This window comes from Solea senegalensis, linkage group LG4 (assembly GCF_019176455.1).
Source record: "Solea senegalensis isolate Sse05_10M linkage group LG4, IFAPA_SoseM_1, whole genome shotgun sequence".
Lineage (NCBI taxonomy): Eukaryota > Metazoa > Chordata > Actinopteri > Pleuronectiformes > Soleidae > Solea > Solea senegalensis.
In genome coordinates this window covers 20,972,921-20,989,634 of record NC_058024.1, presented here as the reverse complement: position 1 = coordinate 20,989,634, position 16,714 = coordinate 20,972,921, and the positions used below count along the sequence as shown (strand labels likewise).

Sequence of the window (16,714 nt, the reverse complement as noted above, 5' to 3'; positions counted from 1 at the left end):
ACAGCAACATGACTATCACAGTATTTGTACATATTGAGTCTTGAATAGCCCAAGAACGTGCTATGATTTTAGAATTAATCAACAATGTCAAGTGTAATGTTATGCTTGTGTTGGTCCTCTAGATGGTAGCATCCCTCACCCACAAAGTCCAAAATACCAATACCTACACATATACTGACTTAATACCTAAAATAAAAGTATTGATTATTTTGCAAACATCCTTTTTTGTTGTTCATATGGCATATTTTCAAAATCCTGCTGTGATAAGGTAACATGTTGCTGTTCAAGATCATTCTGAAGTTTCTTGTGTTGTGTTTTACTTGTTTATTTAAACCCTTGTTTATTCTAACCCTGACATGAGAACAGCCTGTTTGAAATGTATGTGTGTAACTGATAATCATATCTGTTTCGCTAAAAAAGAAATGCTCTGTCTCCATTCATCCTTGCCACACTGCCTTCCTGTTTTTGCTCAGGCATTCAGCTCATGGTCTATTTTCTTATTCACATCATTGCATCAAAAATAATATGACATACTTGAATGAGTCCAGTCACACACCTTTTCTTACAATTTATTTACTATAGTAACTACCACATGACCTCGAGATGTTTTTCAACTTTAAACTATGGTTTCCTAAAGCAAATATATTAAAATAATTGTTTTACATGATTTATATCATAAAGCTATAATGGTATATATATATGTATATATATACATATATATATATATATATATATATTTATATTCATATACAGCAAAACACACAACACAGACTGTATACAGTATTGTACTGAATATAAAAAAAAAAACAATATAATTGACAGCGAATATTGTTTAACATGATACAGAATGTTGTGGGGGAATGTCTTCATTGAGCGGGAGCTAGGAAGACGCCCTAATGACATCATTGCTGGTGCTGTATAAAAGACTGGTAGGATTTTTCACTATCAGAGACCCCAGCTGCTCTTTGCACTATAGCCCTATCATAATGCGCGAAATTGTACATCTGCAAATTGGCCAATGTGGCAACCAGATCGGCTCAAAGGTAACATAATGAACTTCCTTCTCCACTATTTTATGGTTATAATTAGCATTATGCCTTATTTCGTGTAAAAAAAAAGTTAAGATATGTTCTGTCAGTGCCAGGAACTACATCTAAACGTCTGTGTTTGGAGGATGAAAGTAATTATTTGGTTGCTGTTTATTTCATTTAATTGGTTGTCTTTTAATTATGATTAATATTTTTGACATGTTCCCATCATTTGCATGTTGCCAACAACAGTTGTGGCTGGGTGTTCCTTGTCAAGCATTAAGGGTATAGATAAGGGCATAAGTCAGGCTGGTGTGGGTGGGACTTTTTTATCGTGGCAGCCACAAAACCAGAGAGAGGAACTACAAGATAATCCAGCAAAGGCGTCATGATATAGTCTGAAAATGCTTTAAATATCTGTTTTTTAAGGTTTTAAGTAAATACATTGTGTGTTTTAAGGGTTTTAGCATGTACTCTGCTTGTACAGGAGTCATTTAAAAGATACTGAATTGAAGTGTATCAAGAATATCAAGGTGCATAGATAGGCATAGGCAGTGTCTTTGGTTGCCAAATTCTTCAGATGAGACCACAATCTGGTAAAAACCAATGGAAATGTGTCAATAGCATTAATATTGATATTAATATTAATACAAGTTGCTTTTAACATCTCTCTTCTGTTAGCTTCTGTTACAATTCTCTGTATTTTGCACTCTTTGTAAATGTGATGTTTTGTTTGTAATCTGCTGAACTAATTTCTGTGCTTGTTTCCTATTTCTGTTTGTCCTGGGAGAGGGCTGTGTTTGTGGTGTTTTTCCTCACTTAATGTGAGGGTCTAAGGATAAAGGTGTCATTTGTCATTTGTTTGTATCAATAAAATGTACTCAACTTGATTGAAACGTAAATTGCCAAAAGCTATATCTCAGGAATCAAACTATTTAATTATAATTTACCGCACTGATAAAATTGTTCGGTGACTTTTCACAGTTCTGGGAAGTGATCAGCGAGGAACATGGGATCAATACAGCAGGCATGTATGTGGGAGACAGCAACGTCCAACTGGAGAGGGCCAATGTCTACTTCAATGAGGCACATGGTAAAAAATAAAGAATATGTACTGTATATAGACAACAATATGCTAATTTTTAAGCTGATAATAAATTCCCATCAGACATATTGTAGTCTGCATTATGGCTGCATTGCTAATAATCTCCATTGTTTCTCTAGGTGGTAAATATGTGCCCAGAGCTCTGCTTGTTGACCTGGAGCCTGGCACCATGGACAGTGTCAGAGGAAGCCGCATCGGGGACCTTTTTAGGCCAGACAATTTCATCTATGGTGAGACGAATAATAATCATATACAGTAGATGCTGTTGATAGAATGATTGCATTAAGATCATTTTAATTAGTTTTTTGTAAAGATACATACACTCATGGCACTGTCATAGTTAGTGCATTGGATACAAAACATCGTGTGTCATGTCATTGTTGGATAAAAATGGCATTGAAATTGCTACTATACTGCCAGAATTGGTTGAGCCTATGTGTCTTTATTTTGATGTTACAGGGAGCTCAGGAGCTGGGAATAACTGGGCGAAGGGCCACTACACAGAGGGAGCCGAGTTGGTCGAGCAGGTGATTGACAGAGTGAGGAATGAGAGTGAAAGCTGTGACTGCCTTCAGGGCTTCCAGCTGGTTCACTCGTTGGGGGGTGGCACTGGTTCCGGCATGGGAACCCTCATTATCAACAAGATCCGAGAGGAGTTCCCTGACCGCATCATGACCAGCTTCAGCATCATGCCCTCTCCCAAAGTCTCTGATACAGTGGTGGAGCCATACAATGCAACCCTCTCGGTTCACCAACTTCTGGAGAACACAGATGAGACCTTCTGCATCGACAACGAGGCCCTCTATGACATCTGCTTCCGTACACTGAAGCTGACCACACCAACATATGGGGACCTCAACCACTTGGTCTGCATGACCATGAGTGGGGTCACGACCTCCCTGCGATTCCCTGGACAGCTCAATGCAGACCTGAGGAAGCTGGCTGTCAACATGGTGCCTTTCCCTCGCCTCCACTTCTTCATGCCAGGCTTTGCTCCCCTGACAGCTCGTGGCAGTCAACAGTACAGAGCCATCACTGTGCCTGAGCTCACACAGCAGATGTTTGATGCCCGCAATATGATGACGGCGTGTGACCCAAGGAGAGGGCGCTATCTGACGGTTGCAGGTGTCTTCCGTGGTAGAATGTCCACCAAAGAGGTAGATGAACAAATGCTCGCAATCCAGCAGAAAAATAGCCACTACTTTGTGGACTGGATCCCACATAACGTCAAGGTTGCCGTGTGTGACATCCCACCACGAGGCCTCAAAATGTCCTCCACCTTCATCGGCAATAACACAGCCATTCAGGAGATATTCCGTCGTGTGGGTGAGCAGTTCGCCTTGATGTTCAGACGGAAAGCCTTTCTTCACTGGTATACTGGGGAAGGTATGGATGAACTGGAGTTCACCGAGGCAGAGAGCAACCTCAACGACCTGGTGTCAGAGTACCAGCAGTATCAAGATGCCACTGCTGATCTAGATTCAGAGGCAGAGGAGGTGGAAGAGGAGGGGCCTTCATCAAGAATAACAACAAATGTTCAGGCTCAAATGGAACCTAATTTGGAAAGAGTTGTGGAAACAATTGAAGACACTGTAGATGAGTAGAAGAGACATGGGGTATACAGTGTGGTGTGTAGGGTTGACACTTGCTGCAGGGATGGAAAAAATTGATTGTAAATTGTTGATTTAGATAACATTAGTTAAAATGTGCTGGGACATAGTTCTTATTGTCTTGTATCTGTCTGTATTTGAAATGAAATTATTTTTTGGCATTACAGTATGTGTTGAAAAGTGTACATGATCTTTTTGATGCAAAGCCAATGAAATTATTAACAATCATTTTCTTTGGTTGTACACGAAATATTGTATTGGATGATTTGTATGTAAGCTATCATGCTAATTAAATATATGAAAACCAATTTTTTTATATATATATTTTTATGATTTCTGACAAATGACAGTACATTATAAACAACTACACTCTCTCAGTTTGACCATTTTAAGTTCAACTGAATTCAACTACAGGAAGTGATGGACAGTACTTTGACAGCACAGTGACAGTGATACCATTCGTCACTGTCACTGTTTCCTCCCACTGTTACATGTCTGTTACAAACAGATTACACATGACTTGGCCAGCGTGTCTGCCCTCTGAGATAAGCATGCGGGACATGGAAATGTCCCCACAGTACTGCAATAAAATGGAGCAGACTGATATATAGACTGGGGAAAGGGAGATAATAGAGCGTGTAACCCATGTGTGAATCTAGGTTACAGTGACAGACAGTATTGCACCACAGAGAGAATTGTGCTTCAAATACCAAGATAGTATAGAATGAAGAAACGCACAAATTCCAGCTCTGGGTGAAGTTAATGTCTAACTAAATTTATCAAAACTATCAGCTTCTGACTTGACTTAAGAACATGCAGGAAATACATACATATAATTCAAAAACGATGTGATCTAGAAAGACATAATTAGTGCAATAAAAACATTACATAAATCATTATGTAACAGCTGTCATGCTTAGCACAGGTGGTGCCTGTGCTAAGCATTTATGTTCAGACATACGATAGCCATCACCCAACATTCACCTTTTGACTTATTTCTGACTCAAACACTTCCTTATCTCAGGTTGCACATGCCTAATTATTCTGACCAGTTCAACCAAAGAGTGGGGATTTGTTTTCCCCATTATTATATTTCAATAATGTTTAGAGTCTAAAATTGGTCCAATTGTAATTGACAATTCAATGTGTTGTTTTTACAAGGACAAATAAGCTCTTTCTTCTAGCAGAGGTCCAGTTCCTTCTCCGTCAAGGACCCCTCCAAGGACACTCCCACCATTTCCCTTGAATTCATTTGACTATAATGGAATAGCATTTCATACTACAAAATGGAGCAAAACCTGCCTCTTTGCATGTGTATGCCATATTATTATTACTATTGTTTTTGTTATTATAGTTATTCATCCATCCACCTCCTACTGCTTTATCCTCCACATGAAGGTCGCAGGGGGCGCTGGTGCCAATCCTAGCTGACGGGGAAACTGGAGAACCTGGAGGAGAATGAGAACATGCAAACTCCATTATGGGTTAAGGAAAGAGTGTGAACCACTACACAAACCGTGTTATTATAGTTATTAACATATTGTTTATCATTACAATAATACAAATAATGTTATTTTTTTGTTTATTTTCATTACCATGATGATTACAGAAATATTACAGAGTAGTTGTTTCAGTGCAGTAAAAATGGACAATATTGACTATTGTCATCAAGAGTAAAAGTTTAAAGCTTTTTATGTGGTCCGTAAATTTACCAGCACTGTAAACTAATTGTACATTACATCATTACCGGTCAACAACACGCTCAATGTCATTCTTTCAAGGTTAACTACTGACCTTCACTGAGCTGAGGACATTTAATACGCACATGTGTTTTAGTCGCATGTTTGTAAAGTTCTGCCTATTAAACTACACAATCACGAGTTTGTTCGTGTTTGCCGTTCCTCTGGAGTGTGATTTTAATTAAGTGATCTCTTATTCAACTGTACTATAGGAGTCAAACCATGCCTCAGACACCCTGCACACTACCGGAAGTGCGTCACACTGCCATGTGACTGCTCCACTTCAGGGGGCGGAAACTTGCCTCTGTTCACTCGGTGACAGCAACGCCTTCCCTCGCCGGTATTTATCAACGGAACCGACTGCGGCGTCGCTCAGCTACTCCGATAACCTCAGCTCAACCATGAAAATCTGGACTTCAGAACACATATTCCAGTGAGTATTCTATTTACAAGCTCACACGCAACGACACACAGTCTTAGCGTATTATACGCCGTGATGTCTTCGACCGGTCGCCCGGCTTATGAGCGTAGAGGAAACTGAAGCATTTAAAAACTATCACAGAAGCCTTTAGAACTGTATGCAACTGTAGAATGTATTTATAAGTCACAACATTGTGCTTATTTTCATTAAATTACCGCAAGAAAAATTTAAGGAAAGTGAGAAGAGAGCGCACTTCATTGACAATCCGAGGGAAAATTGCGTAAGCAGGCGGTCAGGTCCCACCCCCCCCTGCGCAAGACCTTTCCCCTACATGGTGACGTAGGCGGCTACGTCACTCCCCAACGCCGGTGCGTTACCTTGACAACAATTCACATCCACGTTAGATTCGCATTTCGAACGATGCTGAAGTATTGTGTGTGATTACGATTAATTTACAGGTATCTTACTTCATGAGGAGAATGTCACATTAAATGTACAAAATGAGCTGAAACTGTAGTGTCCAGAATGGGACTGCCTTACGAAGCCTTAAATTATTCTCTTTAACTTCTAAAGTATTTATACTTTATCTTTACGTATCAGTACAGCAAGACAATGAGAGACACAATAGAGTGACAGTTAGTTCCACTTCATTCATATTCTTATATGTATTATGGATAAAAAAAAATGTGATTATAACTAGGTTAATAGTTATAATAGGTATAACTGGTAAATAATACTGTAAAATGACTGACAATTTCAGTGAAAACCCCCATGCTAAAAATCAAACTCTGTAAAACTAAATGCTCTAAGTGATATTTTATGGTTTTATCACTACTGGTGTTTTATCTTTGTTGCTAGTAAACTTTAACAGTTTTACTCATCATATTTAAAATCTGAATGTAGGCTATAAAGTAATTTAAGTGCAGAGAAGAAACTTGAACTTGGACCGCAGACTGACTTGAACTTGGACCGCAGTTGTCCTTGCATACATGCATATTTTACTACTTATCATAGGTTCTTTGTTTTAAAGAATGTAGGGCATTTAATATTTGATGTTACGTTTCTTTGTTTTCACTTGAAATGGTAAATAAAGCATATTTCTATTCAAACTATCTAAGCAAGGTATTTGTTATAATTTGTCAGTAAATGTGTTCGTATTGACATGAATTTTTTTCCCTTTAACCTTCAATAGTCATCCTTGGGAGACGGTGACCAAGGCTGCCATGCAGAAGTACCCGAACCCTATGAACCCTAGTGTGATCGGAGTGGATGTCTTGGACAGAGGCGTGGACAAACAGGGACGCCTCCACAGTAAAAGACTGCTCAGTACAGAGTGGGGCCTTCCATCTATAGTGAAATCTGTGAGTTTCTCCATCTTTTTTCTTAAGAGTGGAACTGGTCAGTGGTCTGACGTTGTAGGCTCAAACTTGCTGCATTAGCTCAACATGTCGCCATGTGACTGTGAGTGGAGAAACACATGACCTGACATGGCAGCTTCTGCTCGTGATTCACTGGCTTGACACTACTTCAGAAGTCTGAAGCTACACGTGAAACCAGTTATAGCTTCGGTCAGTTTAGTCGGTATGTTAATGCTTTTCAGCCAGTGAGTGTGACCTTAACCTGCAAGGCTATTTGTGTCTTGGTGTATCTTGCTGCATGGAACAAGTACAAGTTTGTGGCTTTGTGCCATAGCTCGTTTTGTACAGAGCGTGAGGTTTAACTCATGATCCCGTGTGATGCAACTTTCCATCTGTGTTGGCTCAGTTAAAACTAGAGGTTACTACAATGCAGAGTAGTGACAAAGGCTTGTGGATCTCAGTCAGTGATAGAGTTTCATTTCGCTGTTTGAATGCTGTAACTATAAGGCTGGAGAAAGATAATATCCTCTGACTTTGTCCTGTGTAATCTATTCTTTAACTACTGACCTTTGCTGTCAACGTATAGCCCCTTAAACTAAAAGGACAGTGATTGATAGAATATTAACATACCTTTGATCAGATTGTGCCAAGGCAAATCAGCCTTGAGCCTTAGTGTATCATATAAACTGGATGAAGATTGTTATCATAAGCTGAAGACAAATAAAACACTGATAGCAAACTCCAGCATCACTTTAAAGCTTAATCTAGTGGAACAGTGAGATATGCAAATATCGGATGGAACAGATTTCTTTTCTTTTAACAGTCTTAAAATTATGAGGAGGTTAAATCACATATACTATGAGAAGTTAGGTGCCGCCAGAGTTTGGCTGAAGCAGAATGTGAATTACAAAACCTAACCTTAGGTTCGAGTTAATATTCAAATGTCAATTTTATTTGATTTATTTAGAAATTTATAGGCATTATGTATAAGTATGTCAGATTATAGCCCAGGGCTAGTTCTCATCTGCAGTCCCTTGGCAGGATGATGGAACATCAACAAAAAAGACTCGTAATACAGAGATAACAAACAAAGACAGAACAGCTGTAGAAAGATACAAACAAACAAGTCAACAGAAGAGAGATAATGAGCTGTTTCAGTGATTGCACATGTTTCCAGTGGATTTAATACTGTGTGTTTCAGATCAGCCAAAGGATAACCATAAATGTTTATTATTATTGTTATCAATAATTCCATTAGTCAATAAAGTTGTCATTTCAAAGCTAAAATTCTGTTCAGATAAGAATTATTGCATATCGTCGTAACAAGTATTTCTGTCTCTTTTCTTTTCAGATCATTGGCAATTCACGAACGTACACATATGTTCAGGAGCACTCGGTGGTGGATCCTAAAGAGAAAACCTTTGAACTTCAGTCCACAAATGTGAGCATTTACTAATGATAATAATGCTGCCCTTTGTTTGGGCTTATGTAGAGTTTTGTGTGTCCTCAGTTTACTTGAATGTCAGTGTAAATAACATGCAGCTTATAATGGGCGCAAGTATTCGGTCTGAGATTTTGTGTCACCCAGTAATAAACATACTACATAAGATTCCAGGAGTGAAATAGAATAATCATAATTCATGACTCTGTTTTGAGTTTCAGTCTGATATAACTCTGGTAATTTAGTCTTACCAGACCATCCAGCTGTTATCTGTTCTGTTTAGGGTTTATCAGCAACAAACATCCATCTGGATCCACCTTTCGTGCCTTTTAATTGACAGAACATATTTAGTAAAGTCAGTATGTGAGGCATCACTGGAATGAAGTCCTGCTCGTTCTCTTTCCAACAAGGAACATTCACAGTGGTTGTTTTGTTTGTTCTTACTTTGGCCTGTAACATGACCTGCTCTCTATTGCATCTTAACATTTACTCACTTGTGTTTTCTTACATTTTGTCTGTAGATCACTTTTACAAATATGGTTTCTGTGGATGAGAAGTTAACATACAAACCACACCCTCAGGATCCAGAGAAGTAAGTTTTACTGTTGACTAATTATACAATGATGATTCCCTAGCTTAAGAGCTCACATCTATTGATTCATTTGTGAAAAAAATTAGGTTAAATGAACACACTTTTGATAATCCTTTCTCCTTCAGAACAATACTGACTCAGGAGGCGATCATCTCTGTGAAAGGAGTCAGTCTCAGCAGTTATCTGGAGGGAGTTATGGCCAGCAGCATCTCTTCTAATGCTGGCAAGGTAAGCAAACAGTTTAAATCAGTTCTGTTTTGGGCACATGACAAGTTTTAAACTAAAAAAACTTGACAGAATGTTCATTGGCATTAAAGTGAGAGGTGGAGTGTGATCTGGTGTTGCTTGTTTCTGCACAAAATTTAATAGAAATAGCTGAATGAAGAATTATTATTTTCATTAAATCAGTAAAATGTGATTTGTTTATCAGATGGTCAAAAAATAATAACTTTTAGACTGGCTGATTTATTCATCTCTTTTGAACATGTGACCCCCTAGTTAACCTTTGGACCTCTTGAAAGTTACCATCATCTTGACTTATTCTTGTCTAACTGTTGTGGAATCATTTTTATATCATTTCCTGTAAATTAATACTTTGTATTTTGTTCCCGATCAGGGCCGTGAAGCCATGGAGTGGGTAATCAGGCGACTGAATGCTGAAATTGAGGAGTTGGCGGCCACAGCACGTGGGACCATACGTACTCCAATGGCTGCTGCAGTCACAGAGAAATGACACCTACCTTTCTGTGCAAATGAAGTCTGAGAGGAACTTCGCACCAGTGCAACCAGCTTCCCTTTGTGATGCTCAGCTGCTGTTTTGGTGCTCTGCATCTTAGTGTTATTTAATTCCTTTTTTTGATATATTACTTACCAGCTTGTGCATCATAAAGGGATTCTGGTCAGGCTTTTTCAAGATATGCTGTCTGGCAGGACCACAATGGTGAGAGGCACATGGAGAGGACATGTGGGTGGTGGACTCAGTGACATTTTTATCTGTGTTGGAAAAGCATAACATGGACAGAGATGCATCAGAGGTTTCGGATGAACTGAAAACATCAAGTGCCAAAGAAGACGGGCCAGTTTTTTGTCCAGCCTCTGACAAAAACAAAACCTTTCTGGCTGCCATAACACCTTATATTGCCAGGAAGTCGTGCCAGTGGCATGAACTCTTGAGTTTACAATCACAGAGTCAAGAGAGAAAAAAAAAAGAATGGTGGCGCCATGAACAGCACAGACGTGATGCAGAGGAATTCACCTGTTAAGATTTGGTGGTAGAAGACAATGCTGTGTCGTGACGGGTTACAAGTGCACTGCGAGTCAAGGGTACATGGAAATGGTTTCAGGTTTCGGTAAACAGTTGGTTACACACTGAGGTGGTAATGAGACTTTTAAAAGTCAAGTTTGTTTGTTACCATCTCCTTAACGATGTTTTCTTGCAGGACCTGAGTAATAACAAGACACTGTACATGCCAATATTTAGATACAAACCTGAATATAAACTATATTTGTTATTATGTAATAACTTATATTGTTGTTAAGGTATCAAGGTATATGCCATATTTATATTTTATGTCTCTTAGATCGTGTTATGTACACAGGCACTACAGTAAAAAACGTGTTTTATTGAACAACATGAAATTTGTTACTTCGATGTAACTGAGTGCTTTCAGTGAAAAAGCTGAGACATTTGCAGTAGCTCTTATTTGCACTCACAAATCAACTTATTTTAACAAAGAAAAGCTGCTATACCTGGTTATTTAGGTGTTTGGTATATTTTAAGAAAGGAAAGTTTGGTCAGTCTGTTTTGTGGTGAAGGAGAAAACTTCATGTTCAGTACATGATTAATAACCTGTGACAGAAATATATATATCCAGACCACAGAGAAATGTGATATCACACACTTGTTACCTCTGAAAAAGAAATGTTCTCACTTCTCTAGAATGTGGCAATTAATTAAAAAACAGTATTTAACATGGTGTAGATATTCCAGATTACTGTTGTTTTATCTTCAAGTAGCAAAAAGGCCTGTATGGAAATGTCAAGTGCATATGATTCTGCCAAAATAGTGGCTCAGTTTTCTTTGGGAAGTTTGATCAAGAGATGTTCTTTGAATGTACGCATTCCAATAGTCACTGTTAAAGGGGACATATTATGCAAAATCAACTTTTTAACCATTTCAATACTTATATTTGGGACTCTGGAGGCCCTACCAGTGGGAAAAGAATACTCAGTCATGTTTTCGTGGTCCCCCTTAGTGTAAGTATAGGCGATAAAACACTCGATGTTGAATTCCCTGCGCTTATGACAGCAGCATGCGCATTTCACCGCGAATGTTACCGCACCACCAGTAAGTTTACTTGGAGAGCTCCACCTTAGCTCTACCTTGTCCCTGCGAGAGTGCAGGCGAGGGAGGAAGAGCGGTATTATGTCAACGCGGAGGGACAAGTGTGCTGTTCATTTGCATATAAAGGGACCATGCACGAAAACCGAGCGTTCTGAAAGGGGCGGGTTTAGCAGGGTAATTGAACTGCTATGGTGCTTCATCCTTATGGTATTTTGACCAAAGCATGTCACTGACATGTTCATTAGGACACCAGGGAACTATTTAAATGGGGGAGATAGGGTATAATATGTCCCCTTTAACTAAAGGGTATGAAAGTATGTTTTTCCTCTATATCATCAGAGACTAACTTTGTACTGTATAAACACTGTCAGATCCTCTGACGTTGCATGTTTGACCTGGAAATATCACATGGTGCCACATGGTGGCCAAAGGTTAAACATCCAATGTCATCATGCCTAATAGTGTTGAAGATTATATGTAAATGCTGCAAATAAGGTCTTCCCTTGACTTAAGTTTGGGCCAAAGTTAATAAAATGTTGTGTTTTCATTGATTTCATTGATTAGATAACAAATGCTCCAATGAATGGTTAAATAAAATATTTTTTTAATTATTATCTGAGATATTTCTTTGAGAATCTATCTGTCTGTCCGTCCACCTATCTATTTTTTAATTGTACAGCATCCATGTACATTGAAAACATTAACAAATATGGTAACATGGTAGTTTTGTGGGAAAAGTGCATTAACACATAGCATAAAATCCAGAAAATAACATTAATTAACATATAAGGGAAATGTATCATCTCAGCCCATTGAAACATTGCGGAGATTTGTCATAATATTGTATGGCCAAACATAAAACAACAATAACACAGGGTTTAGTGTCTTTGTTTTGTCTGGAATGATAAGTTGTTGTTGGGGATAAATGTTATAATTCATAATTTTTAAATGTTTAAATTGTTTTAGGGGGTATGGGGAATTTGAAATACATAGTTCTTAGTTTTGTGAATTTTTATTCTGTCGTTTGGGGTATAATTTTCTTTTTTCTTTTTTGAACATTTGCTAATGAATAAGTTATTGCATTTTTTGTTAAGAATTACTATTTACAGAGCTGGCTAGTCTCTGACGTCATGACGCAACCCGTTAGTATCTCTTGTTAACCAATGAGAGTGAACGTAAGGCATTCTCTCAGCCAATCGGAGCTCGTGGTTTATTTAAAGGCATTGAACGGGGTACGTTTGAAATTGAAATCAGTTAAAGCCGTCTCCGCTGGTGCTCGGAAGTCGCGTTTACAATTTGTCATCTTATTTCTGTTTTGTTACATCTATTCGGAGTTTTTAAGATATATTGTCTTTACCGAGGCAAGCATACTACTGAAAAGACTGACTCTGCGGTAGCGTGGTTCGAGAGGAACTCGTATGTATCTATGTATGTCTTTGGTCAATTGGCTGACGTAGCTGCTAGCTAGCGAAGCTAACTACCTGTTTGAGAGCTGCTTTGAGTTAATTTAAATCTGGACATATTCGTGGACGTGTTCGCTGTCGGTCAGTGCACAGTAATACATTTAGGTAAGTACTCTTGTCTCATGGATAACAATGTTGTTGTTGTGTTGTTCGCTGTGGTTGTATGCTATTGCTAACGTTAGCCGGCAAGTAGCGGCGATACTTTGGTCGAGAGGACAGTGCTTTATCTATTCGCCGTTAGATAGTTGAGCCAAATATAAATAAGATTTAACTAAACCTGTCAATAATTGTTATTCTTTTTCTCTCAGAGCGATTTCAGTCATTTAAACTGTTGCCCGCTAGGGAGCGTTTTTAGAGTGACAAAGCGTTGGCTAACAGGCGAATGTTTCCTATCAAAAAGCCGTGGGGGCACTTATCGCTCATGTGTATATTTTATACACATTCAAATGACAAAGTGACACCCGTTGTGATATTGTGCGTCAGTGACCTATCTGCTCGTTCGTACAGAGATGTAACGTATCTCAGATTTGTTCAATCCTGCCTGCAATCCTGCGTTTACATTGTTTTCTAAATTCAGAAAGTAACTCTGCTTTTCTTTTTTTTCCAGAATATGGACTCTGCTGCAAGACTGAAGTTGGCACAGGACACAAAACTCCAAAAGCCTGAAGTGAAAGTGAGTGATGTTGTTGTCTTGTCTGAATAATTGCTGTTGAAACTAAAATGTTGTGTTCTTGAGTAGAGCTGCAACTAACGATTACTTTCTCGATTAATCAAGTACTTGTTCTGTAAAATTTCAGAAAATGTTTTTAAAAATATTTATCAGTGTTTCTCAAACCTTGAAGTTATGTTCTGAAATGTCTTGTTTTGTCCACAAACCAGAAAATATTTACATTTAAGAAGCTGAAAAAACAAAGTTGCTGGTATAATTGGGGAAAAAAACAAACACTTGAACCTGTTTATCAATTATCTATCATTATATCTATGCAGCCTAGACCACCCTGTGAGAACCGTGACCTGGGTAATGTAGCCAAAAAGGTTATCATAAAAAAGCCCTTCTCTATTCTAAATTAAAAATTGATTTAAAGTAGCCAGTTTATTGTTTTTTGACAAAACACCTACTCACTTATCTGTGGTAAAACGTTCAAAATATTGTGATATCTCAAGGGTTTGTGCTATATATGGGATTCATACTGATACTGTGTCATATCAGAAAAGTCTGTGAAAGCCAATGTAATTATGTGGGGCTGTCTTTTGATTGCAGTCCAGCAGGGAAGGACCAAAGCGGGTTCCTGTGTCACAACACTCTCAGATGGCTGTAGTTACACCAACGCCACACCAACGGGTCCTGGGTGTGTCAAATGGACCTCTGCGCATTCAGCGGCCTGTGAGCCACCAGAAACCACCATCTCATGTCTCTGTTGCCAACAAGTCCACTCTGCCATCCGATCAGAATTTGAACCCCATGACTCAAAATGTAAATCCCGCACCTCAGCCTAAACCTGGTTCTCAGCAAAACCAGACTAGGATTAATACAGCTACAGTGAAGGAGACTGTTAAACCACCAACAGAAACAGCAAAGCCGGAGAAGCACCAGAGTAAGAACAGCATGAGCATAGACAGACTAGTCAATAGCATATGTGTGTTTTTTGAATCCTAAAATATTTTACCCCCTTTTTGTTAGACAAACCTACCAAGAATGATGCTGTAGATGCTGCAGGATCAAAGTATGTTCAAGTGTGATTCACTATATATATTTTTTTCACATTGTTGATTAGATTACAAATGATGTTGCTTTTGTGTGTAATTATGCATATTACTGCTCAACAGGAAGCGATGGAGCCTAGAAAATTTTGACATTGGCCGTCCCTTGGGAAAGGGTAAATTTGGCAATGTCTACCTGGCGAGAGAGCGACAAAGTAAGTTCATCTTGGCCCTGAAGGTGCTCTTCAAGAAGCAGCTGGAGAAGGCCGGGGTGGAACACCAGCTGAGGAGAGAAGTGGAGATCCAGTCTCACCTCAGGTAAATTGTTTTTCACCTTGTGTGATGTTACATTAAAGCTGAACTGTGACTGTATTTTGATTTGTCAGAGGTTGAAATTTATGATATTTGATTGCTGTAGGTTGCTGTGGTACTAGTGTTTCAGTGTTCAGACCCTAGATTAAGACAAGGCAGATGCATAAATTGCAGTAATAAATAAATTGTAATGATGCCAGTATTGTGGCTTTAGTTCCTAATTGGAATTGATTTGTTATCAATGACACTGTTTTGACTTGAGAAAATCATTTGAAGTGGGCAAACCCAATCCAATGATCAGAGTTTAAGAGTGAAGAGTGGAAATAGGGTTGATATAGAAGGAGTTTGAATAACAGCAGCTGCTGCTTACTAGAAGAGAACTTGTGAATAGTAATCTGATTATTTAAACAAACAAGCAGTTACAATAAAAAGTGTTTGGCATAATATTCCCTTTTTAAGAAATGTATGCAGTGTAAACATGGTGGCTTGGTCATGTTTGATAAATGTGTTCTCCTGTTGTGCACAGCTCTGATGGACTCCCATAATATCCAAGCCGTGTTATATGTAGAAACCACCACTTGTGAATTCTAGTTCTGCTCCACTCGGCTGTGCCACAGGCTGCTTAGTCGAGAGCAAAGCTAATGTGTTACTTGAAAAAATAATCTAATTTGTAATGCAGTTGTTGTTCCTGCCAGTGTTTGCTTTTTAAACCATGGTTGGATATTTCAACACAATTTCTCTACTATTCTGACATTCTGCAGGCACCCCAATATCTTGCGCCTCTATGGTTACTTCCATGACACCTCTCGTGTGTATCTCATCCTTGAGTTTGCACCGCGGGGAGAACTCTACGGTGAGCTGCAGCGCTGTGGAAGTTTTCCTGAGGACAGAAGTGCAACAGTAAGTGTGCCAGAATAATCTTGAATTTTTTTTGTCATATAGACAATATATCTCCATGTATAATTATCTTTAAAAGTGGAATATATGTTTTAAAGTCTGTTGTCTATGGAAAGTTTTTTTTTAAATGGAGGATGCTTTCAAGCATTTCACTTATCATAGTTCTTCATATGTTGTTCTAGTACATCATGGAGCTGGCCGATGCCCTCAACTATTGCCACTCCAAGAAGGTGATCCACCGAGATATCAAACCAGAAAACCTTTTACTCGGGGCAAACGGCGAGCTAAAGATTGCTGATTTTGGCTGGTCTGTCCACACGCCCTCCTCCAGGTATTTTAACTAACTTTTATATGAATGTCTTTATTTTCATGGTTTAAGCATGTCTTTTATAGAGATTTCTAATGGTTGGAGAGGAACCACTTACTGGGTTGCATATGGTGGTCGACTTAATTGCACCCATAAATTAACTTAAAAGTACTTAATCAATCACCTTTTCCTTGTTCAGGAGGTCCACTCTGTGTGGAACACTGGACTACCTGCCGCCAGAAATGATTGAGGGGAAAACTCATGATGAAAAGGTGGACCTGTGGAGCCTTGGTGTGCTCTGCTACGAGTTCCTGGTTGGAAGCCCCCCCTTTGAAGCGAAAACCCACGAGGACACCTACCGCAGGATATCAAGGGTAAGGCAAAAATGATTTAAAA

The 16,714-nt window shown here is 38.8% G+C and overlaps 3 protein-coding genes across 4 annotated transcripts; all 3 read left to right on the top strand.

Moving 5' to 3' along the window:
• The first annotated feature begins 929 nt into the window (after positions 1-929).
• tubb1 (tubulin, beta 1 class VI) lies at positions 930-4,051 on the top strand. 2 transcript variants are annotated; one of them, XM_044023010.1, is made up of 4 exons: positions 930-1,043; positions 2,013-2,121; positions 2,253-2,363; positions 2,593-4,051. In XM_044023010.1, the coding sequence occupies exons 1-4, from the start codon at positions 987-989 to the stop codon at positions 3,735-3,737; spliced, it is 1,422 nt and encodes a 473-aa protein (XP_043878945.1). In that variant the 5' UTR covers positions 930-986; the 3' UTR covers positions 3,738-4,051. The 2 variants fall into 2 exon arrangements, with proteins under 2 accessions (XP_043878945.1, XP_043878946.1); XM_044023011.1 differs by lacking the exon at positions 930-1,043 and adding an exon at positions 1,387-1,624.
• A 1,266-nt stretch (positions 4,052-5,317) lies between these two features.
• LOC122767598 (PRELI domain containing protein 3B-like) lies at positions 5,318-11,270 on the top strand. Its single transcript, XM_044022972.1, has 6 exons — positions 5,318-5,915; positions 7,096-7,264; positions 8,613-8,702; positions 9,224-9,294; positions 9,420-9,522; positions 9,911-11,270. Exons 1-6 carry the CDS (start codon positions 5,884-5,886, stop codon positions 10,025-10,027), a joined length of 582 nt encoding a protein of 193 aa, XP_043878907.1. The 5' UTR covers positions 5,318-5,883; the 3' UTR covers positions 10,028-11,270.
• A 1,610-nt stretch (positions 11,271-12,880) lies between these two features.
• LOC122768434 (serine/threonine-protein kinase Aurora-2-like) lies at positions 12,881-16,714 on the top strand. Its single transcript, XM_044024444.1, has 8 exons — positions 12,881-13,206; positions 13,709-13,774; positions 14,363-14,696; positions 14,783-14,825; positions 14,929-15,120; positions 15,876-16,014; positions 16,194-16,342; positions 16,518-16,714. Exons 2-8 carry the CDS (start codon positions 13,712-13,714, stop codon positions 16,705-16,707), a joined length of 1,110 nt encoding a protein of 369 aa, XP_043880379.1. The 5' UTR covers positions 12,881-13,206; positions 13,709-13,711; the 3' UTR covers positions 16,708-16,714.